The sequence below is a fragment of the Fringilla coelebs genome, assembly GCF_963513975.1.
Source record: "Fringilla coelebs genome assembly, chromosome: 1".
Lineage (NCBI taxonomy): Eukaryota > Metazoa > Chordata > Aves > Passeriformes > Fringillidae > Fringilla > Fringilla coelebs.
The window spans coordinates 70535776-70559854 of NC_140028.1; the positions used below are offsets into that span (position 1 = coordinate 70535776).

The 24079-nt window shown below is 37.0% G+C and overlaps 1 protein-coding gene across 1 annotated transcript in view; it reads left to right on the forward strand.

Annotated features, from left to right (window-relative positions):
- Positions 1-24079, forward strand: part of LOC311153707 (uncharacterized protein) — a gene marked incomplete at its 5' end in the record, with an annotated part of 57213 nt that overhangs the window by 10794 nt on the left and 22340 nt on the right. The window contains 6 exons of the mRNA XM_084205707.1: positions 1280-1414; positions 5118-5261; positions 11596-11662; positions 13746-13840; positions 15647-15714; positions 20915-20991. Coding sequence (XP_084061833.1) covers positions 1280-1414; positions 5118-5261; positions 11596-11662; positions 13746-13840; positions 15647-15714; positions 20915-20991 — 586 coding nt within the window. The remainder of the gene's footprint in view (positions 1-1279; positions 1415-5117; positions 5262-11595; positions 11663-13745; positions 13841-15646; positions 15715-20914; positions 20992-24079) is intronic.

Here is a 24079-nt window from a genome sequence, read left to right on the forward strand (position 1 = left end):
CAATACATTCAATGAGTGCTCCAGGACTGTCCTTTTTTCCTTATTACTCTGCTGAATTTCAGCTGGATTGCATTCATTCACTGTTGAGATGTTGACATGAGTAGAAGGGAGCTTGGTCTCATATGAATAGCTCAGTCAACTTCAGTGCAGGAGAAAGTCTGAACTCACTGGGATCATTCTCACGTATGAAATCTGTCAGATCAGGCTCCTCTTCAGTGAAATAAAATTGTTTTCCACATATTTAAATATTTGTTGTAATTAGTAAGTATACTCATGTCTTCAATGGAGGTAGGAGAGAATTTTGGTACAGGACAAGAAACATCACTCCAAAATTAGTTTGTTGACACTCGGGTTATTGCTGAGACATAGATACTAAAATAAGTGACTCTACTCAGAGCACTGTTATGATTCACATGATGTTTAATCAATTTTGAAAGTACCTAAAAACTTCATCTTGCTTAGAGACTCTCCAGTACATTGAAATTAATGAGTATGTATTTACAAACTGCTACTAATAGTTTAAAAGAGCAGTTTAGGGCATGTTTCAGGTGCATTTTCTAGATGAAAACTGTAAAAAGAATTTCTGGGAAGTTGTATTCTGTGAAATTTACTAAATAAATTAATAAATTGATACAAAAATTTATTTTTGTTATCACAGAGTATCCAAGATACATTTTAAACTGATGTTTTGTGAGTTAAAGTGCAATTTAGAAATAGTATGTCACTGTTCCTTTCATCTTTGTTGGTGATGAAGAAAACATACATAACTAATACTTTGAAGTGCAATCAGCTATATTGAATCATAGCAGTTTTGGTTTTTCAGTGTTTTTTTTTCTCTTTTAGTCACAATAATTTACTTGCCCAAGGTAATTCTAATATGAAAGAAGGTGTATAATTAGGCATGTATCTTAATAGAAGTGAGAGTTGGCATTCAGGTTGTGATGGAGCTTAGATGTGCCGAAATCCAGAGTAACAGAAATCAACAATTACTCTGACATTGTTATGAATTAAGAGCAGACTGGTGCCTGGGTGAGAGCCTTTTCACATGCATCTAAATCTTAGTGAGTCCAGCTTTTTAGCACTTGGTTGCAAGGCTGATGCCTAAACTGAGCAAGCATAGAGATTTAAGAGAAAAGGCAGAGGCATTGGGAAGGAGAAGACCAAGAAACTGTTTCTCATCTGCATTTTCTGTTAACTACTTCACAGATTAACACATAATGAATGTTGCTTTTCTTCTGCAATGTTTTCATTTTGAATCTTCCCCCAATTTATCCCATAGGGAAGTGCAAGCGAGGCCACCCTGATTGCACTGCTTGCTGCAAGGACAAAGATTATCAGACAGGTGCAGTCAGAGAAGCCCGAGCTAACAGAAACAGAGATCATGGGCAGGCTAGTGGCTTATGCTTCTGATCAGGTGAGTTCCTCTCATTAACTTGGAAACACAGTGTCTATACTTAACAATTTCAGCCATCTGAATAGGCAGGTGGCTGTTTGATTTTGGTTGTTTAAATCTTGCTGAACTTCATAAGCATGTTCCACAGGGGTCTATATTGGGATCAGTGTCGTTTAGCATCTTCATTAATGACACAGACAAAGGGATCTAGTGCACCCTCAGCAAATTTGGAGATGACACCGAGCTGAGTGGTGCAGTTGACACACCTGAGGATGGGATGCCATCCAGAGAGACCTGGACAAACTTGAAAATTGCTCTGTGGGAATCTCATGAGGTTTAACCAGACCAAGTTCAAGGTGCAGCACCTGAATCAGGGCAATCCCCAGTACCAGCACAGGCTGGGGGATGAACAGATGGAGAGCTACCCTATGAGAAGGACTGGGGAATGCTGGTGGAGAGGCTGGGAGAAGCTGGACATGAGCTGACAAAGTGTGTTTGCAGTCCAGAAAGCCAAAAATGTCCTGGGCTGCATCCAGAGTGTCCAGCAGAGCCAGGGAGGGGATTCTGCCCCTCTGCTCTGCTCTGCTCTGGTGAGACCCCACCTGCAGAGCTGCCCCCAGCCCTGGGGCTGCAGCATAGGGGGGACATTGACCTGTTGGAGCAAGTACAGAGAGTGCACATCATGATGATCAGAGGAATGAAGCACCTCTTCTATGGGAAAAGGCTGAGAGAATTAGGATTGTTCACCCTGGAGAAGGGAAGGCTTTGGGGTGACATAATTATGACTTAAAGCCTATAAGAAAGACATGGGAGGACTTTTTGCAAGAGCATGTACAGGACAAGGGGGAATGATATTAATCTGTGGGTAGGGTGATTATATTAAAGAAATTCTTTACTGTGGGGGTGGTGAGGCACTGGAACAAGTTGTCCATAGAAGCTGTGGATGTCCTGCCTCTGGAGGTGTTCAAGGCCGGGTTGTATGGGGTTCTGTGCAACCTGGTCTGGTAGAAGATGTCCCTGCCCATGACAGTGTGGTTTGCACTGGTTGATCTGTAAGGTTCCTTCCAACCCAGGCCATTCTATGATTCTGTGGTAAATGAACTGGAATGTCATATGTGCTTTCATAATATAAAGGATAAATATCCAGATGTCAGTGTTAAATATCTTTATAAAGAGCTTGTTTGAAGTAAATAAAGATAATTAAATAAGATATTAATTTCAGTCATGTTTAGTAAGTCTAGAGTACCTTTTGTTACATCCAGTCTTCTATGTCCATCTGTGCACACAGTATTTTCTTCCTACAAGCACATGTGCAAGCAAACACACATACATCTTCCCCCTCTATGCATGCATGGGTACAGATGCATGTGTGCAAAAAACCATAATGCATGAATATAAACCAAATCAGTCACAGTAGTTGAAGAAGCCAAAACATTTTTTTTTCTTTTAAAAATGAAAACCTTTAAGATGTCCATCTGCCAATCCAACTAAGAAATCTCATAAGAAAACAGAAAACCTAATCCTTGATTTCTGACTGTGAGTGGTATTTAGCAGACTGAGTTACACTAAATTCTCAGCAGGCCATGACTATGAGAGGCTTTTAATGTTAATGAAAACAAATTCTGCTTATGTGAGTTCTGCTGCTGTTGCGTTTCTGACACAGTAATCCTACTGAAGGGCCATGCAATGTTGTTTCCCTTAATATGTGTGACATTTTCTTACCTGCATGTCAATGAGACAGAAAAAAAAGGTCTCTTAGTGCTTAGTGTTTATTTTAAAGTAATATCTGATGCGCAGAGTAAAATTCTACTTTGATTTACTACCAAGTGTATGTGAGAGAGCACTGTCGAAGTTGTTAACACAACACTTGCTCTTTGCTGGTGGGAAGAGGGATTCCACTTGTGTGGTGAGAAGATTCAAGACAAGAAAATATGAGAAAAGATAACTGCTTTCAAGAGGCACAAAGGATATTTATCCATTCTTTTTGTTTGTTTGGGACCCTAAGGTCAGTATTGCACAGACCACCAGTCCCAGAGCTCTGACTGACCCAGTGATGCACAAAACCTTTTTTTGCTTTGACTTTTTTGTCCCAAATAAGAGGCTGACCTGAAATGAGGACTGACAGGCCTTCCTGCATACTGAAGGTCAGAGGATCTTATGTTTACTGAAGGATTTGCCTTAAGATACTGCTGACCTTTCCAAGCAGATTGTTGCCGAGCTCACCGTTCCTTCTGCATTAAGAACAGACCTGTGTGACTCATAGGCAATAATCCACAAAAGAAAGTTCAAGCCATTCTGTGGAAGGAAAAACCATTTACTGATAGAGCCCAACAATACCAGCATGCATTTGGAAAAGAATCTTGCAACAATTTTTGTGTCTTGATGAAGCAATTTAGGGGTTCTGTCTTAACACCTCAGTGTATTATTTTAGTTTGCTTATTTGCAATTCTAGTATAAATAAGTTCTAAACCACATTTTTCATTGTACACTTGAATGAAGTATGGTATTGATATGCCACACACCTCATTTTCCACTTAAAAAGTTATATTTCAAGTCTAGGCTTCCAAATTTTCTCAAGTTGGTGCCTAAATTAGTTACCAAGCACATTAAAAAGGGGCACTACTGAGATACAAGTTAATGGTACATCTGTCTTGAAAACATGTAATTCCAAAAATATGTTTAGCTGAAAGGCAAAAACTTTGTCTAGTCTAGTTCACAAAAATCCTGGATTGTTAGTTTTGTGATTATATGCTAAATTTAAATAGAATTAATAAGCAGTTTTAGGCACTGCCAAGAATCAACAAGGAGATTATGAATGAGAATGACCTTAGTCACGATATGAAAAAGTGAGGCATTTTCCTCTTTCACATTAACTATGATTAATGAAATTATAGAAGGTAGAATAGCTTTTCTGTTTGTTTCTTTTAATCATGCTTTAAAGGAGATTATTTTGTGCTTAATATACCTTTCATTGTCAATGGAGTTTTTATTCCTGTTATTATTCTCTTGTACTTCAAAATTGTACTACAAATTTTTGAGAATTTCTTAGTGATAACTTTGGTTTTATTTACAGAGATGTGATTTATTTTCTAAAAGAATATTATTTCAGGGGAATTCTAATGAAGTGAGTTGTAAATAAACTAACATATTGGGAATGATCCTTACTTGCCTTAAAAAGTGACTGAATGATCAAACCACAATGTAGTTAGTAGGTAATCAGAAAAAAATGGTCATGTAAGAAAATATCTGTCTGTACCATACTGTGACATGTATAATTTTGGAGTTCAGAAAAGCTGTACACCATAAAAATATGCTAGCAAGCACCTGAGTGATTATCAGACAAGATGATCGTCTGCACATATTTTGATTGATCTAGAGCCAAGTCCTGAAGCTCCACATCAATCCTACCATGTAAATTGAAGATCTCACTAAGGTTAATGGAACTCTTGTCTAATGTGATAGTGGCAATGGTCTCAAGGGTATGTCAGGGTTGCTATTAGTTTATTTTGTGTATGTGTGTATTTATGTATATGTGTATATATATGTGTCCATTACCTATAGGAAAGGTGGAGAAGTATGTATCTATTACCTATGATCAACAGTCCTAGGATCTCAAGTATGGCTTTACTTGAAAGGACTTACTTTTTTAGTTTGTAAATACAAATGAACTTCTTACATTCCAGAAAAAAAGTATTGGTCTTAAAACATGCCCATTTCCTTGTAGGCTCATTCATCTGTGGAAAGGGCTGCACTAATTGGTGCTGTGAAGATTAAAAATGTTCCTTCAGATGACACATTTAGTGTTGGTGGTTCAGCCCTGAAGAAAGTTCTGGATGAAGACAAAGCTGCTGGTCTTATACCTTTCTTTGTGAGTACTTGGTTTTAACAAATCAGTTGATTTAATGCTTCTGGTAAGATGCTTTTGACATGAATAGATGGCCTCATCCCTAACAGAGGCACTGGTAGGCAGCTGGGCTAGAATACTAGGAGATGTTCCATGAGTGTTCTTCATGTACTTTTTGTGCAGGAGGAGAAAATAATTTGAGCAGCTGATTGCACTTCTCAGCAAAATTATGTTTGGGGTTGATTTTGTAGTTGCATGTAGTCCTGCAGTGTTTTAATTTCCTAGTTCCTGAATTCTGAACTGTTTAACTTTATTTTTCAGGTTCCAACTTACTTCCAAATAAAACAAGCTTAAAGGCAATAAATTAAATGATGCTATCTCAAGCTCAAGTGTCTTCAAGAAACAATAGTTTCCTCCTGGTAGTACTTTAGTAAAAACATGAACATCTATAATATACCCCAAATATCATTAAGATCAGACACAGTCAGGTACTTGTGAGTATGTAATTAATCTCTAGCAAGTGAGCTATAGAGATTGCAGCTATGGAAACTTTAGGTGTCACGATTTCTTGTTATCTGTCCACTTTTTTTTTCCAGAGATTCCTGCTTCCACAGCAGGACAGCAAAGGCAAATATAGTTATGTCTTAGGATCTTAAGCTTCTAAGCCCCCAAGTTTTGACATAGAGTATTGTTAGATTAGATAAAATTTTAAAGTTTGGTTCTACCATGATAAGTACCTGATCAAAAAGAAAAATTGCTTATTCATCAGATCTGCTCCTCCTGCCAGTTCAAAATACTATGTTATCACTTCAAGTCAAAACAAGATTTTGCCATTTGTTTTTTTCCTATAAAGTAAGTAACTTCTGCTGTGGTTTTGTACATCACCCACAAAATTCTTTGCTTATTTACAAGAATTATGCTCTACCAAACTTGATAAGGACCACAGGCTATATAGGTTTATTAAGGGGTATAACATGCCACAGAGAATATGTTTTTACTGGCCTCCACTGAAGAAAAAATTCTCACACAACTAATTTAGAAACTGAGAACCTCAGAAATGGGATTTTTAAGAGATTCAAAAATAAGTCACTTTTTTCACAGAAAAGTCATGCCTGACAATGGTTGTTTCTTTTCTTTCATGTTGTAACATTTTGAAAAGGGATAATGTGACAAATTTCTGTGAACTGTTTTCAGAAGAATTAGAAAGATTAAGCTTGCCTATATTCATGGATTAGTGCCAAATGGGACAAAGAAGCTTAAATTTCACCAGGCTCTTTTGAAAATATATCTTTTTACTCTTCTTGTTATTAACCTTTAGAGAATGTTTTTATGTAATATGAGGATGACTAGAATGAGAAGTGGTTTTCATATGTGCAGAACACTGATAATTTCTAGGGTGCCTAGAACTAGTGAGTCCTTAGGATGACCAAGCACATCAATGACATCCTGTCATTTGCTTTATAATATAACAAGAATCTGACTGAGAAAAAAAGCATTTCTAGGGATTCCAAAAAGAACTTCTTTTCTGTGGGATGCACCTATTGAGGTGAAGAACATGCTGCAAGGCATGTTTTATTTCTCTGTGTTACGATCCCAGCTCATAATACCTTACACAGTATCCTATTTCTATATCTCCCTGTTGATTTTAAATAATTACAAGTACAGCAGGATATCATGTCTTCATGCAGTAACTATAAATGTCTTTTTTCCTCAGCTTTTGTCCATTAGCAAAAAAATGCAACTCACCCCTCATAAATATTCAGGCCTTATTAGTTTTTCTATGCATGCAAGAGAAAAAAAATTCTAATTTATGTATTCAGTGACACCTTTACAAAGGGTGATTTAACTGCTGTTTTTCTTCCTCTGTTTGTTTAGCTGTGCAGGGTTTCAAAGACAGCAGAGGCTCTGCCTGAGTTAATACAGCCTGTATCAAGTCTTCAATTTATTTGTATACATAAAATATGTCAGCTTTAGTTTAAACTAGATCTCATTATCTGTATGGCTGGCCTCTTAACTCAAAAGGTGTGTTAATTCTCTGTCATGCTGAGCAGCTGGCCATGCACTGTATTAGTGCTCCCTTTTTTGGCTTGCAGATTTCAAAAGCCTTTCCATTTCTTTTGTTCTTGAGTAATTTGGTGCTGATGTATTTTGTTCTGGCGACAAAGATATGCACATTGCCAAGGAAACACCTTACGCCACTTGATTCCTTGTCTCCCTGTGTTCACTGATCCTTCACTAAGGGGAGTGATTCAACATCAAAGCAACAAGTTTGATGGAAGAAATTCTGCCTGAAGAGACTTGTGACAGCAGAGACGTCATTCCTAATGAAGATGTCTTGTTTGCATCCAAGCTGCTACAGTCTCCCTTAGAAGAAAGAAAAGGTTTTGTAAGGGATTAAAAAGAAAACACAAGTAAATTGCAATGCCTTATAGGCATATTTCTCCTCTTATTCTTAATGAATAAATGAAGAATCATTATACTGAACTTGATAGCAGTGCTTTCCCTGTAAAGGTGAGTGGAGAATCAGGGTCAGGTTTGCTTGATGTGAAACAGGTTCTGTCTTACAGCAATCTGTTAACAAAAGGTTTGCTTTTCACGTACACAGAATTTGGCAGTCAGCCTTTTTTGGGGAGAGGCATTGTCTTTAAAAGGAATCTTTGCATTCCTACCCACCATCAATGTCCTGTAGCACTAGTAGTATGTATATAATTTTGTTCAGTAAAAGCTGTTGCCGCTAGGGTACCCTGATCTCTGCTTTTGTTTTCTTCCTTTTATTTCTGAGTTCAGACTTGTGTTAATTCATCTCTTTCAACATACTTCTGCAGAAACTGAAACAGAGATATTTTTATATAGTAAAGCAAGCAGACTGTGCAAACAAAGCACTTAACCATGTCAGGTGTTGAGGCCCTAAAGTTGCCACAATTTACTGAGGACCCATTTTCCAGCACGGATGATGTGCAGCCCTTCATCTGGCCCCGAGTTAAGGAGTAGCTTTAAAACACATGCTGAGGTCATGTCCCTTTCATTAACTTCAAACACACACTGGTGGTTAAATTTATGTGTAAATGCCTCTCTCAGTTGGGCCCTATGCTCCCAGCTTGAGACAGGCCTCTGTGTTAGCAGAATGTTGGCTGGGATGCTCAAAAGTGAAGACCACTAAGTTAAGCACTCCTAAATTCAGAGAGAGTGCCCACTGCATTCAAGCCTAGCTCACCTAAACGTCTGTAGATGACCTGTGAGCTTTTTGCTGTCTTTCATAAGTCAGCACTGACAGATTGCAGCTGGCATATACAAGGTACAATATACTTCACCGACCTCAACCAGTATAGAGAGCCACAACACAATTGCTTGCTGCCCAGCATGAAATCTCTCTGATTTTGGATGAAATGACTCTTCGGAACGTGATCCACCGGATATTAAGAAGCAGGCTTTTTGTATCCAGACTCAGTCAGGAAACAATAAATCAGAACCAGACTGACAGATGAGCCATCTTTTCAGTAGAACACTTAGATCCTGACCACCGATTTCCCTTTGGAAGAAACATTCTTCAGACATGTATAGATGTCTAGGGTGATGTTTCTTAACCCACAGTTTGTGAGTAAAATACTGAATGGTGGTTTAGAGAACTGTTGCAGTTTTCTTCAGGCCACAGACATTCTCATGAGTAAAAGCTGGCAAGAACTGAATAGGAGAAAATAAAAACAATACGCGAACATTGAAAGTTCTGCCTCATTTTAGTTATTTGCAAATGAAAAGCTTTGTGGTGGAGCCATGCTAAATGTGTCCACATCTTTTTCAATAGCTGTAGGAGGTCTTCCAGCTGAAAAGATTGAGAGTAATTGCTCTGAGGAATCATAAAGATTCATGTATGTTTCCTGACATAGCTCTCCATTTCAGGAAAGTAATACATGAGATGACTGAGTTAATCATTATAGCTGCTTTGTATTCACAACCAAGGGCTGAGTCAAATTTGAAGTCCACAACCTGAAAAGGAAAAGGCCTGCAGGCTATACTGAGCCATCAGTCCCATTTCTGTGATGCAGTCTGTCCCCTGCTCTTTGCACAAATGTGATTTTTCTGGTGTTACACAGGCTACAAATTGAGTTAGATTCATTCTGTAGTACTGAGGCGGGGTAATGAGAGTCCTGACAAGGGCAGATGGTGTCACTCTAAGTGGTTTCTGAGAATTAAAGCAAGTAGCTTTGAGGCTTAGACACCTGCAGAGAGGAAAACAAAATTATTCTAGAAATGGAGGTATACTTTACAGAATAAACCATTATCTAAACAGCTAAGCATATGTTTGAACTCATATAATCTCTCACTGAAAAAACCATACTTCTTATCCTGATTAGGAGAATACCTTAACTGCAGTACAAAACTAATAACAATAATGTGTAACTTTTTGTTATGAAATTTCCATCATTATTTTAATTGCTGGACTGACCAAGGCAGTTTCACTCTGATCTTGTCAGAAAACTCATACCATATTACCATAAAATATATGTGTAAAAGCAGAGTTAAGTCTATAGTGGGCTCTTTATTTCCCAATATATGCATATTCCTTATGCATATAAAAAACCTGGGATTTTCATTATGGTATCCTCCATTGTGATAAATATATTTTCACTCCATACATATGTGCCTTCTTAGGAAAAATTGAGACCAAATTTTTTCCTGCTATTTAAAAAAATCCCCTTCAATCTTTTCAAAGCAGCCTCTATCAGTTGGTGATTAGTCTTCCAGAAAACTCTTAAATGGACCTCAAGGCACTTCAGTTTTCTGTTCTTCTGTGTCTCAGAAATAGGGCTCAGTATAGATAAAGATTAGATTATCTTGAAGGAAAAATATGTTAGCTTATGATTTTACTAACTATATACATACAGTGTGCCTCTCATTTTCAGAACTGGATTTGTTCCGAACTCCGGTTCTTAGTAGCTTAATATAGAAAAAATACTGAATTGTCCCTTTTTTATTTTAATAATTTTTTTCAAGTTTTTCTGGAACAGAATGTTTGTTTCTTGAAAAGTCCACTGGATGGACAAGTATAATTTAGGTTTTCCTTTCTCTTCTTATTGTTGTCATCATGAATTTGCTAAGGGACACAGGCACACATACACACAGAAAAATGTGTCTAGGTCCAGATATATAGGGAAAAACTGTAGGAACAAAATGTTGCTTGACAGTGTACTTGGCAGGAAAGGTAAACAGAAATATTAAAATAAAAAAAGCAAAATTCTGGGTTTGGCATTTTTATAATCATGTCCTAGCTGTACTGTAGTTTATGTGTGACCTAGGATAAATTATCTAACTCTTTTGTTGATCAATACTCTGACTATAACACAGCATACGCTATTTATCTATTTAAAATGTAAAGTGTCTTTTATTATGTAAAAAATCTAGTAAAAGACAAAAAACATAGCCTTTATTTGTGCTTTCAGAAATAAGACAGGGTGTTTAAAACATAAGTGTAGCAATGAAAAATAATGTCAGTTTATATGCCCTTGGTAGTTGGGGGTTTTTGATTAAGTTCTACCTGCATGTTCCCAATAAATTACAATAGACCATTTTCACTTAGTTATATTCTCTTTCTACTGTGAAACTTCAGCAGTTATGTTGCCTCTGCTTTAGGCCCACTGGTCACACAGAAGGATACATTAAATGAGACATTAACAGAACGAAGGAAGAGCTGTTCCAGTGCTTTTGGATTAATCTGGGAGAAGAAGTTTCTCTGTGAAAAAGTCTTGCAAGCCAAGTAGTGAACATATGCTGCTAGTGAACAGGTTCCAGGTTGCAGATCTCTTGAGCATAAACTGGTTACAAATCTCTGTTGCAGAGCTGCGGCTCTGATCAAGACAGCAACATTTGTCGATCTATTCTGTCAACAATAATTCCAGCACCTTTAAATTGCTCAAGTTCAGAACTTGCTTATGTACCATGAACTGCAAATCATTTTGATGGGATTTGCATATGTTAAGGTAGTATTGAGCCACACAATAAGCATGTGGAACTTACAGAAAATACATAACATATAGCATTAGCACAACACTGTGCCTATATTACAGTACTTATCACTCAATTTTATATTAACATTTTATTTTATGCATCTGCTTCAATGGACTGTTATGGGAGCTTTGAAAAAAACCCACCTGCAGTCTTAAAAGTTGCACTAAGGGACTATTTAAGTTCCACTAATGACTTACATAATTTTTTTGTTCTATAATGTCTATTATTTTGTTTGTCTATAATGTCTGTTATTTTTGTTTATTGCTGCCTTTGCAGACTGTTTTTCTCCTTTGGTAATTTTCTATTATCTATATTTTCTGTAACATTGGTTTTTTTTTTTTTTTTGGCTCTGCAGTTCTGTGCAACACTTGGAACCACCCCTTGCTGCTCCTTTGACAAACTGTTAGAACTGGGTCCTATTTGTAAGTCTTTAATGCTTCTTTCTAAAATTTCAGATACCAGTTTAAGCCATGCTGAGTCATTTCCAGGATATTATGCAGTGTCAGTGTCCAAATACAATAAAGCTACTTATAGATGAGACCTTCAGTTACGTTTTTTTTTTTTGCTAATATTAGGTCATGCAGCAAATGTGCATTCTCAAGCTGTTAAAATGGTTAGAGGACATTGCCTTAAGGGTTTCTTTCCTAGGGAGGACATATTTTGGAATACTGTCAGTTAAGAATTGCTGTAAGGGCCTCAGTTTGTAACACACTTCTTCAAGCCCTTCTGTCCTGCAAGGGCATCTAGAACAATGCTGAACATCAGGGAAAAGCTGAACTCTTAATTCTGCTCTGCACCAAGTGTTAGTTTCTGCCTGGTTCTAATAACTATAAAAGGTAGGGAAATATGTACCAAAAATCCCCATCTATTCTTAACCCTTGCTCTCCCCTTCCCAAATAGAACAGTGCCAGTGCGTTTAATATAGTGCTCAAGTCATGGACTCTTCATAAGTATTTCTTTCTGTGTTATGGTTTGTGTCAAGCTTTGATCTGTAGCAGGGCTTGGTCAAATCCCGTGTTTGTTGGCTGATGAAAATGATACTGAAGCACACCATATCTCTTCAAATGAGAACAGGAAATCCATAGCTGTAAGCCACTGGAAGCAACTTCATAGAAACACAGCTTGATTTGATGTCCTGTTAATTTAAGCATGTGTGGTGGGCATTTGCTCTGTGAGGTTTGCTGCCTTTCAGCACAAGCCCCAGTGACTCAGTTTCTCCCAGTTCTTCTTTTTAAACAGGTTCCTAGTAGTTTGCTTAGCAGCTACAGATTATTTTGCTGTTTGTGTTATTCCCAAAGACCTACTAAATAGTGACACCAGGACGTTTAGGTGTAGCAATAATCATGTGTTTCACTTCAGCGGTTCCCTGCTTGTGTAGCAGAGCCCAGCAGAAGGATGGCATACGGGTGAAATCAGAAATCTCATGCTAGCTTTTCTGCTAAATCTTATCCTTAGCATGCATGAGCAGCAGCCCTGTGATATGAAGGCAGTGTCTAAAACCAAGTATATTTAAAAATAGATAATCAGTTAAACTTTCAACATGCTTTAAAATAAGCCTAAGTTGTGGATGTTGTGAATAATATTTTATCGGCTTTCCCAGACATCCGTGCAAAAAGAAAATTTAGTTCACAAGAATGCAAATTTCAGCATGACCTTAGTGGCAAACTGCAGATCTCAGTGGATATTTCCACATACCTCTGTATGTGGAAATAACCCTCAGAATTATTTGGTGGCCAGTGTAATGTGGGCTTCAGCCATAAACTGATAGACCATAATTGTTACTGAGTGCATTAAAACAGTGTTCTCTAGTAGAGTGTGAATACTTAATAACAGAGTATACCTGAGCTGCTCATATGCCAAAATATTTCTGGAGAAACCATTCAGTGACTAATCAAAAGTAGCACTTTCTTAGCATTTCAGTGCTTGCTTTTGCCTAAGTGTCTACATCCTTGAAATGAGTAGTTTGCTGCACATGGTTAAAAAGCATGTGCATGCACATTTGTCAATATGTACGAAATATTGTTTAGAAATTTGTTTGTGAATCATGAGTTAGAAATGGGAAGCACAACTAATATTCTATCTCCTTCTGCTAAAGTAGTTTTTTTAGCATAGAAATGATAGCTAAATCTCTAGATACATTTTTTTGAAAGTGTCTTTTATAATGGTTCTTAAATTAAGACCACAAAATAATTTATGTTGCTTAATTTTAGTAAGATTTAGTAAGAGATGATGATCCTTATGGATCCTTCCCAATACAGGATATTCTATGATTCTATGCTTCTGTAACTTTTTTCCAGTAGAAGTGGGAAGGAAAAATAATACATTATATATACAATTTATATCTTAATGAAAACCCAGATGGTGGAAGCATTTAATCTCTTAATTTAATTTTAAATTGGGAAAATAATAACATCAAAGAGAAATCTCTCAGGCGTTTGGTTTCATGCAAAATAATTGGGCTTTTTAATCAGCTGTTTAATTTATTTCCTTCAATTATTTTTTTAGGTAATAAGGAAAATATCTGGATGCATATTGATGCAGCCTATGCAGGAAGTGCTTTCATCTGCCCTGAATTCAGGCATCTTTTAAATGGAGTGGAGGTGAATGAGTGTTTTTTCTCTAGCAGCCTGCTGAAACCCTGCTCTTTTATAGAATTTGTGTGTTTTTTATGCAGCCAAGATTAGTGGCTCTTCCAGAATCTCTGAGTAAGCTGCACCTCAGTTTGCACTACAAATCCCTGTACATTCAATTACATCACTTAAATTTGTAAATTTTTAATGGTTTACACTGGGAGCATATAAGTACCCCTCTATAAGAAGTTTGTCATTCAGAATAACAAGTACTACTGAATCAACAAATAAAAAGAGAAACTTTTCCCCAAATATCACTAAAGACATATTTGCAGCATCCTACATTGCACAAAAAATGAGGGAAAAAAATTTTTTGACAAATTAATGAGCTCATTATGTCTGGTTTTCTTCTTACATCCTGAAATTCATATAGCATAGAGCCAGTAGCTGTATCTCAACTAGACAGGGTTTAATAACCAAGAGACCCAAATGAAATATTCCCCTAACAGCGCTGCTGTTCCTTTTCTGCTGCCTTGCTGAGCTACTTGGCATTCAGTTGCTTAGATAAGAGTACTTCAATTTCCTGCTGCTCCCCTCAGTCAGATAAGTCCTTGTCTTCCACATCAGTGGAGAAAATATTACTGTTTGGTAAAGCCAGAAGTTTAAACACAGCACTGATAGGCAGTGAGTAATGAAGAAGAGGCAGGAAAGCCCCCTCACAAATAAAGCCTTTTTTTTTGTCTCTTTTTAATCAGCAGATGAAGCTTATTGTAATTTCCTGTGGGGGAATATTTTTTAAATTATTGTTATTGGTTCCTGAAGGAAATGAAACAGCATCCCTTGTCTGGGCCAGCATTTGTCATAAGAGTAAATATTTGACAACCATGAATAGGTTTCTTACTTTACATAGTACAGGGTGATAGCAAGATAGATGGATAGATAGATGGATAGAGAGACAGGCAGATCATCTTCTCTTATTAGAGCATTTGTTAATTGTTTACAGCTGACAGGAAAGGTTATGAGAAGCAAATGAGAACAGAAGAGTGCAATATGGAATAGTCAGACCGTGGTGCTGCCAGGTCCCCATCCCCAGCGTTTTAAGGCTGGTCACTTCTGCCTTTCCTAAAACAGAAAACATGGATGAAACCTTTCCAAAATCCTTACCCATCTAGGTTTCTTCTCATGCCCCACCTAAACATGTCAAGTAAACCAGGCCTGGCACATAATGTATAAATATGTATTTATGGAAGCGCTTACTTTTTGGTAGTTTTTCTTTTGATTTTGATAAAAAATAATTTCTAGTGAAAGAAAAGACCCTGTCAGAAGGGGAAAAAAAGAAAAAGTATTTCCTCGTCAGTTGTAATTTTTTGAAGGAAATGATGTGCAGATTCTGAATTACATATAGTTTCTTGCTATATATGAATTTTGTGTGTATTAATTTCATATTCTTGGAAGTAGAAAGCGTAGGGATTTGTTATTGGAAAATGTGATATGAACCCAGTAAATGTTTCTGAGTATGCAAATGTGTTTATCTATTTATTTAAGATCACAAAAAGATAATAATATACTTTTCCATAATATATGTAGCAAGAAAGCATTGTAAACAAATGCCCAAAATGTTGATAATACCGCTAGCCTAACTCCATACCTAATGTGAATTCCACTCCCAAAATAAATGAAGATTTAACTCCAAGAGTTACTAAATAAGGTGACATTGATATGAAGACCTGACTCAGGAATTTATTTATAGTTATGCAGACAATTTGACAAAGTCATATCATTAGCACATGGATCCTTTTCTCTTTTGTAATTCTGTTTTTATTTATCCATTCTCAGTTTGCAGATTCATTTAACTTTAATCCTCACAAATGGCTCCTAGTGAATTTTGACTGCTCTGCAATGTGGTAAGTATTTCAGTAAAGGGAAACATTACAAGAAACAAAAACGAGGTTATATTAGTCTTCCTTTCTAGGAGTAGACATTTCTTAATATTTTTCAACTGAAATGAGGAGAACTGCATGGCTTTAAATCTTAGAAATTATTTACAGAATTCAGAATTTCATTTAATCCAAGTTTCAAAAACACAAAGTTTTGAAAGAGACCTGAGCTCTGTATTATGTTCCAAAAAGAGAGAGAAGTCCCCAAAAGTCAGATGATTTATACTTGCTCCATTTTGGGGCTGTTTAAAACATAAATAAAAAACCTTATTTTAAGCAGTGCAATGAACAGCATGCTAAACAGGGTTTGATTTTTTTTTTATTCCTTCCTTTTCTTTTCCATAACATTTCTTTTGGTTTGAGTCTTTTAAAAGCCATTCTAAAAATGTTCAAGATTTGGCTGATGAAAAGCGGCTGATTTCAAAAAGGCCTATTTATGTAATTTTGTACTAACTTTCAATTTTCCCAGATGACAGCCAAGACATTTTGATATTAAATGATGCTGAAATAAAAACCCATAGACATACTTTCAAACAAAGCAAAATATCATGGCAGTAATAATAGCATGGGTTTGTTAAAAACATTCTATAGATTTTGTCCCAAACTAAATGATTACCAACATCACAATTAATGATACTTGCTAGCAAAACAGCTATTCATCAAATGAAGACTATTTATCAAAATAAATGAAAACATTAATTTCAGTTGCAATAGAACAAAATTTGCAAAAGAGAAAAAAAGAAGACTCCAAAACATCATATAGAAATAGGTCACCTTATTTAAAAGAGGAATTAATGTAAGACAGTGATCACTCAGTTGCTTTTGGTTAACCTTCATCTCTTTTAATTTCCCTGGCAAAGTTGGCTTTTCAGGTAATATATTATGGTCTTTACTTTAATATTTCAGCTGATGTAGGCATTTTAAATCTTTACACACATTGTGTTTTTTTCTTTTCCTTAGGGTAGATGGCTTACACTTTGACCCTAATTCATCAGTAGTGGCAGCACCCCATAACGTGCTGTGTCTCTGTATGTAAGGAAGTGGGAATAGTTCCTCCCATCTTTTTCTCATCATCTAAAGACATTGTTAAAAACATAGCCACTTGCAAATTAGACAATACTCTATAATTTTCTTTAATGTTTGTAGTACAATGAGGAACCACAGTCTAGTCCCTAATAATTTAGTTTCTCATTAATTCTGCTTTCCCTGAAAACCCTGTGGAACTATGTTAAAGGCAATTTATCTGGCTTTCCAGTAAAACAAATTATATACAATCACTCTGTGAGTTCTCATCTCAAGTGACTTTAGGTTATTCCTAGTAAAGCTTAGACTTTAGACTTAGGAAAATATTTTTTCTGCATTTTGGTTTTTAGTTGGGTTTTTTGATTTTTATTTTTCAATAAGCCATTGCATAAAATGCTTGTTTTCATAGGTAGGAAGATTCCAGTAGAAGGACTCTGAAGAGACCTTGCAACATCTCTTTACTCAAAGTAAAAGTTTCACTACCATAGCCACTTGGGCTTCAAGTCAGCTAGGCATTTGTGTATAGGGGTTATTCCCTTAATACAGACTAAATCTACACTTAAGCTCTTTGACTTGAAGCCAAGTCCATTGTCCAGCTAATTCTAAGACGTACATCCAAAATTCACCTTACAGTCTTACCAACTGTAGCACTCCCTGAGAAGGTGAAAAGTAGTAATAGGATGAAGTAATAAAAGGATGAAGGAGGGTGAGAAAAAGTAACTGTGAAGGATACATTCTCTTAGGATCCATGGAAAGTATTAAGTAGGATACTATGGTAGTATGGAAAGAGTTCAGTAAACACCAAACACCATTTCAGAACCAAAGTAGTAATCTGCCCATCCATTGATGGGCAGACTTCAAAAAAACTCAGACTCCTCAGCACTTCCCCCAATAAACACTTGCATTTCTTTTCACTGCAAGCTGATTAAAATAATCTACCCATTAGATCTGTAATGTAATTATGTAATTACTCAGTGCAATATGTGGCACTGATGTAGCTTCAGATTTGGAGACAATTTCATTATAAACCTGATGTAAAATATTCTCAGACTTCCTGGTGTACAGAAAAGAGCAGTCAATTTCTATAAAAAGGAATTTAATAAAGCCAGTCCAAGAAGGGTGTATTTTCTGTATTCAAATATCAATGTCCTTTAGAGACTTTGTCTTGAACATACAGTCAGGTTTTTTTTTGTTTAATTGATACTCTGGAATATTATAAAATAGGACTAAGTGTCTTTATTCAGAGAGAGTGAAAATAATAATCTTGCCAAGTCTTGGTATTTTTGACTTTTACTACTCTTTTTGTGGTTTAAGTGATTGGGAAGGGTGTTTCAGTAATTGGAAGAAGGTGCTTACAGAAAATACTTATCTGTAGATCATAGAACACAGAATAGTTTGGGTTGAAAGGGAACTTAAAGATAATCTACTTTCAACCCCACTGTCATGGGCAGGGACACCTTCCTGTAGCCCAAGTTGCTCAAAGCCCCATCCAGCCTGGTCTTGAAGAGTTTTTGGAATGAAATTGCATTTCACCTCCCAACTCCAGCTGAACAAACTTGAACAATCTACTTGAACACAAACTGAAGTGAAATTTTCCTGCTGGTCCATAATATGAATCACCTTTTTATCTGTCATTTAAAATGCACAAAATAGAGTGAGGCAGTTAAAAGCTGCAGTTGTGCAATTCAAGGAAGTCACTTCTCACAGATTTTCATTACTTATTCCACCAGTTTTGTTGTACATTTTGTATTGTGAATACTTAATTTGTGAATCTGTGCTACTTAAGGTAGGTCTTGGTCTATTAGCATAACATCCAGCCTTAAAAAAAATTCTAGTTTACCAGTATGATTTGTGAAGTACATATTCACAGGATCACAGATTCATTAGGGTTGGAAGGGACTTCTGGAGATCATCTAGCCCTATGATTTTCCTCTTGAGAGGCAGTCAAGGAGCATCTTTCAGGCTGGTGGATGTGTGTCTCAGAGCCCCTTTAGCAGAGAGCCACCCACTACAGTCACTCAGCTTTTCTTTTTCTTTTCAGCATGGCTCCTGATGTAGGCTCTCCTTGTTGCTTTGCTCGCAGACATCTTTAGACCTCTAAAGAATCGTACCTGATTTTGCTCTGAATGTTGGAGGGTGGAGGTTGGAGCCCTGCTTTTTTTTGATCACCAGGATCCAAGGTGTCTCTAGCTCAGTGTCATCCCCTGGTGGTGTATGGAGCCATACATATCTACCTCTGTTTGAGTCCCTCCACTACCACACAGCCTGTTATCTGTGTCTTGTAGTGCAGCCATTTGACAACAGGGCATCTACCTGTGCACACCTTGTGCAGGTACCAGCCTTTCTTCCAGGAGAAGTATCTGGGATATGAGAATCCATTGCAAACGACCAGCTGTACTGGCATCTCCTTCCTTACCAATTCCATCTGAGTGGCAGCATCAGACTTCTCGGGGGCTGCCTCACTCGACACACTGGGATTGGCTCCAAGATGGGGGCCCTCCAAGTGCTCAGAGACCTTGAGCACTGAGCACTCTGGTCTGGACCTCCTTAGGACTTGCCTGAGGTGTGGACCTGCTTGCAGAATGCAGCAGCACCCTTGCTGCATTCCCTGCCTATGGAAACTTCCATGTCATTTTTGTGTTCTAAGCTAGATGTTGCTACAGAGCAGTTACCCTTGCCATTGTTTAATACAGCATCTTATAGGAGAAGAAATCAAGTTCTCACAAAACATCTAAAGCCATTGCTTGTAACTCGGATTAGCTGCATGGAAAATGAGCTACTGAAACACAAATATACCAAAGTAATCAAATACTTAAAATAAACTACAGTAGAATAACCTAAAATTTGTTTAAAATAGTTATCCTAATTAAACCTGTTTTAAATTATTGTTTTCTTCCTTTTGTCCACAGGACATTTTTAGCAATAATTAGGTTATTCATGGTTTTTATTTTATGTGAAAATCTGTTGCTATTTTTCATATGCATAAGTTTACTTATTTTCAGCTATGTGCCTCTCATACCCGAAGGTAAATACTTAGTTGTTGACCTTGGTACTTCCCTGACCATTAGAGAGATGAAGGCTTTTTGTTTGTTTGAATAGGATGTTTTATGACCACAGTCTAGATGTGAATGAGAGTGGGAGAATGTACTGGCCTGTGCATTTATACATACACACTAAAATATTGAAAATTAGATTTTTACTTAGAAATTTACAATAGTACATTAAACCATTAAAACATAGGAAAAAAGTTTGGATTTTTGTCTTGTAGAGTATCCCTGCGTTGATATAATTTTTGCTTACTTAGTAATATATTTATAGGAATAATATAATGATGTAGCAGTCTTTCCCTTTCTGATTTATGGTTTCTTCTTCTGCCTCTATAAACCCCAATATTTGTGGAGGTGAGCCAGTCTAACTCAGAAAGAACCACGAACCAGAAAAATCTTGTTATTAATTGCTGGCAAAACACCTTTTATTCTCTCTAAAAGGGACACACTGGCTTTTGGACCTCAGTCCAGTCACACCACCCCTAGCTGGCAGTAGTAAGTTACACTTCTCAGTGTAACATTGCGCTGTAGAACGTCTGTCAGGAATTGTGTAGGATCCAGCTAATGGCAGGGTGGTACAAGAGGGGAACCCGAGTCAGAACTGGGAGCTTGTCCCTTCCAGTGGCTGCTCTTGCTGCTTCCACAGCAGCATGGAGAGACAGTGGCCAGCACCCCCAGAGCCTCAGCGCGGCTCTGTGTGATGTTTAGGGAAGCAACAGCTCTTCCCACGCAGCTTTGTACTGCAGTAATTTCAAGACAACTTCTGTTGACTGCAAACATTAACATTGCTTCAGCTAGTCTCACATTCTGCTATGAGTGTCTATCACCATAAAAAGATCCTCTATGTCTGTTTCTTGTCTGTTTTTAAATATGCAGTCGTGCAGTCATGCTGCCCGTTCCTGCTGAGCCTTACACTTAACTGCTTGTAAGTACAGTACTGATATGGCTGTGAAAAAGCACTGAAAATGGCACAGGCTGTGCTCAGGAAATATGCCAGTTTAAACACATTCAATTTGACTTCACTTCTTGTGGAAATTTAATCCCTTAAATCTTTATTCTTAAATTTCTCAATTTGATTTCTTTCTTTTTTTATACAGGGTGAAGAAAAGATCAGATTTAATAGGTGCCTTTAAATTAGAGCCTCTTTACCTGCAGCATCACCATCAGGAGTCTGGTAATTTTATAATTAAATGAGATTATTATTATTTTGTTTGCAGTCTGATATTTAATGGGAAAAAGAAAGGACTTAAGATGAAAAAGGCAATTCTTAAACTACCCAAGTTGTTTAGGAGGCCGTTTCCATTTTCTGAGCACTCTAGGGAGCTAAGCTCATTAAAGTGCAAATACATGTCTAGTGAGATTTTAGTTACTTAAAAGCAGTACAAGGAAAGTAATTTCATAAAGCATTATGCATTACTACTTTTGTATTGGGATTTCCCCAGTTGCAGACTTACCGCTGATTGATTGCAGGAGTGTTGAGAAAATTCTTATTATCTTTTGGCTGTGAGATAAACGTATTATTGGGGGTTGTGTAACTAGTCCCTTAACCTGTCTTCCCCAACACATCTTTCTCCAGAATGATTTCAGGATCTGATTTGGTTTTAGAGTTTCTAAGGTCTATAACTTTTTTTGTTAGTTATTCATGCAAGCTCTGATTCAAATTTTTCAAAAACACATGTGAGGAAAAAAACACTCCCAGAAACTACAGAGAAGAGGTGAACTGTGTTTGCTGTCTATGCTCTGCTTTTGAGTGATAGCTTTCTGGGACATTATGCTGTAGCCCTCATGCTCTTACACTGGCTGTAGGGAAAGGCGGCAAGAGCAGACTATCTGTTTTGTACAAAATGCTCACGAAAGCTCTTTGCAAAATGCTCACAATGAACTTAAAAACCTCAGGCTCTCTACAACGCTCCTTAATGGATTAGTGCTGGTCCTTGCACACCTAGCAACTGCAGAATGGTATTTGCCCTCCTGAAGCCCATTTTTACACATCTGGTTATTAACTGAATAATTGTGAAGAAGGTCACAGGAGTGCAGAGTCAACATGTGGTGGAAGTTCCCTCTTTACTTTCTGAAGAGAGTGAATCATCTGTAGAAGGTCTTACCATATACTCAACCTCATCGTTTTCCTGGAATTACTGGTGCTGATCTGTGTTCAGAAGTGTATCCTATTATGGCTATGAACTCATTGACATTTAAATTAATACCATCCAGAATTCCACTATTCACTAAAAAGCCCTAGGAAAAATGGATTCGTGTGCCTTAATCCTGAACTGGCGTAAACCTTGCATTTTATTCCTTTCCTCCATTTCCAAGGAATGCAAACATGGAACAGTGCAATAAACAGGAACATGCAGTAATTCTGGAGCTGATGTTTACCCTCTAAAGGCTCAAATTATTAAGAAAAAAATATATACCTTATTTTTTTGCCTTTTCAAATGGAATATACAAGTTACAGCAATACACTTAAGAAACTAGCTTTTACTTAACATACACATTAAAAATATTTATCTTGAGGTGAAAAAATTCCAGCCTTAACTAAAATGAAAATACATTTTTGGGACAACTGATAGTGCTGATACAAGAACTTTTGGTCTTACCTGGGTTAAATAACACCTGAAGAAAACCAAACCTTTCTTAAAAACAGGTAGTTTCAGTAAGGCCACCCAGTTGACCTAAAAACTTTGTCACCCAGTTGGAGAAAGAGTTTTTTAACTTTCATCTTGCTTTCAGAAGCATGTTATGTGATCTAACATACTGATTTCAAGGAGATCAGCCAATTACTAGCAGTCTAGGAATGCCAGTTTTTTTCTATGCTCTATTCCCATGTAATATCAATTTTCTAAGGTCTGAGGATTCCTATCCTGGTTTACTAAGAAAATGAAGTGGTATTTCTGAATTCACTTATCTCTCACTCAAGAATTTAAATGAGCAGAAAAATATCTCTATCCGTGAGCAATTACTCTTATTAACCATATGGCAATTATATGTGTCCCCAAGGGAGAGTCTTTATTTTGTCATTAATTATAATTTTATGTGATTTGCATCACCACACAAGAAAGATTATACTAGCTTGCCTGGCAACCCAGGATATAGGTCAAATCCTCACGGCAGTGTTAGAAGAGTGCAGCTTTATACTCTATTGTGAACACCACATACACTCCCACAATGCAATTCCTCCTGGTTAAATACAGATGTAAGACTAAGGCTTGTAATCAAGGATTCAAGCACTAATCATTGATTACATTCTGCTTCACAGCTTGTGAAAGGCGTTGTTGTGGATCATTAGACATAGCCCCTTACAGGAGCGTAGGATTATTTATCTGTCACCAGTTGCTTTACTCTCTTTCCTACCAGTCTTGCAGCTATCAAACAGAAATGGCTGCTACAATGCAGGAGAATGGGAATGTTATCAATTGTCCTTGTTATCAAGCAGAGACAACCACATTTATTCCCAGAAGACCAGAAACAGGTTGATGATCGTTGGTTGTTTTGTGGATTTGGGTTTTTTTGCCACTTGGAAACCAACACAGTGACAGGTTAAATAACCTAATGGCCTTCTGTTACAGGGAAAGAAGGGCCATGTTTTTTCCTGTGTTTTGGCTGCAAATGAGAGAACATTGGCAAGAGAGCTTATAACACAGAAAAAAGATGTTTGGTTTTTTTCCCTTAGAAAATATAAATGCTGAAAATTATGTAAATGGCATATACTGGTCAAATTCAGAAGCTACAGTTCAACCTTCCAGTTAATAATTCCATGAACATTTAGCATTTTCCCAAGGAATCCAAGTACATACTCTCCTATGAAGCTTATACTCCAATGCAGAGAAATAAAGCAGAATAAGGAAGCTAAGCAGATGCTTCCTAGAGAAGTGCTTTAAATATTACGTCAGTTTAATTTCTGTTACTGGCTTACAGCAAGTAACTGACTGTGTTCAAGTTTACTTTACTGTGCAATCAGTTGAATTCTTTGATTCAAAGAAAAGGTAGGTGAATCCTGACACTGTGTGCTTATATAAAAGGACAGCTTATAATGCCCTCTGCTTGCCTTCCTGGACTGCTTTGTGGCTTTGTCCATCTGTGTAAGGAGCTTTCACTCCATCAAAAGAAAAACCATAAAAAATTGCAGAATACTGTTCTCCAAGCAGGGACAGGTCAAATTCTGAGTCAATTTTTCCAGTCACTTATTAGATATCCTGAAGAATTAGCAACAAATATATGCATGAGTATAAAAGGTACTTAGAAGTAGATTATTTTAAAGA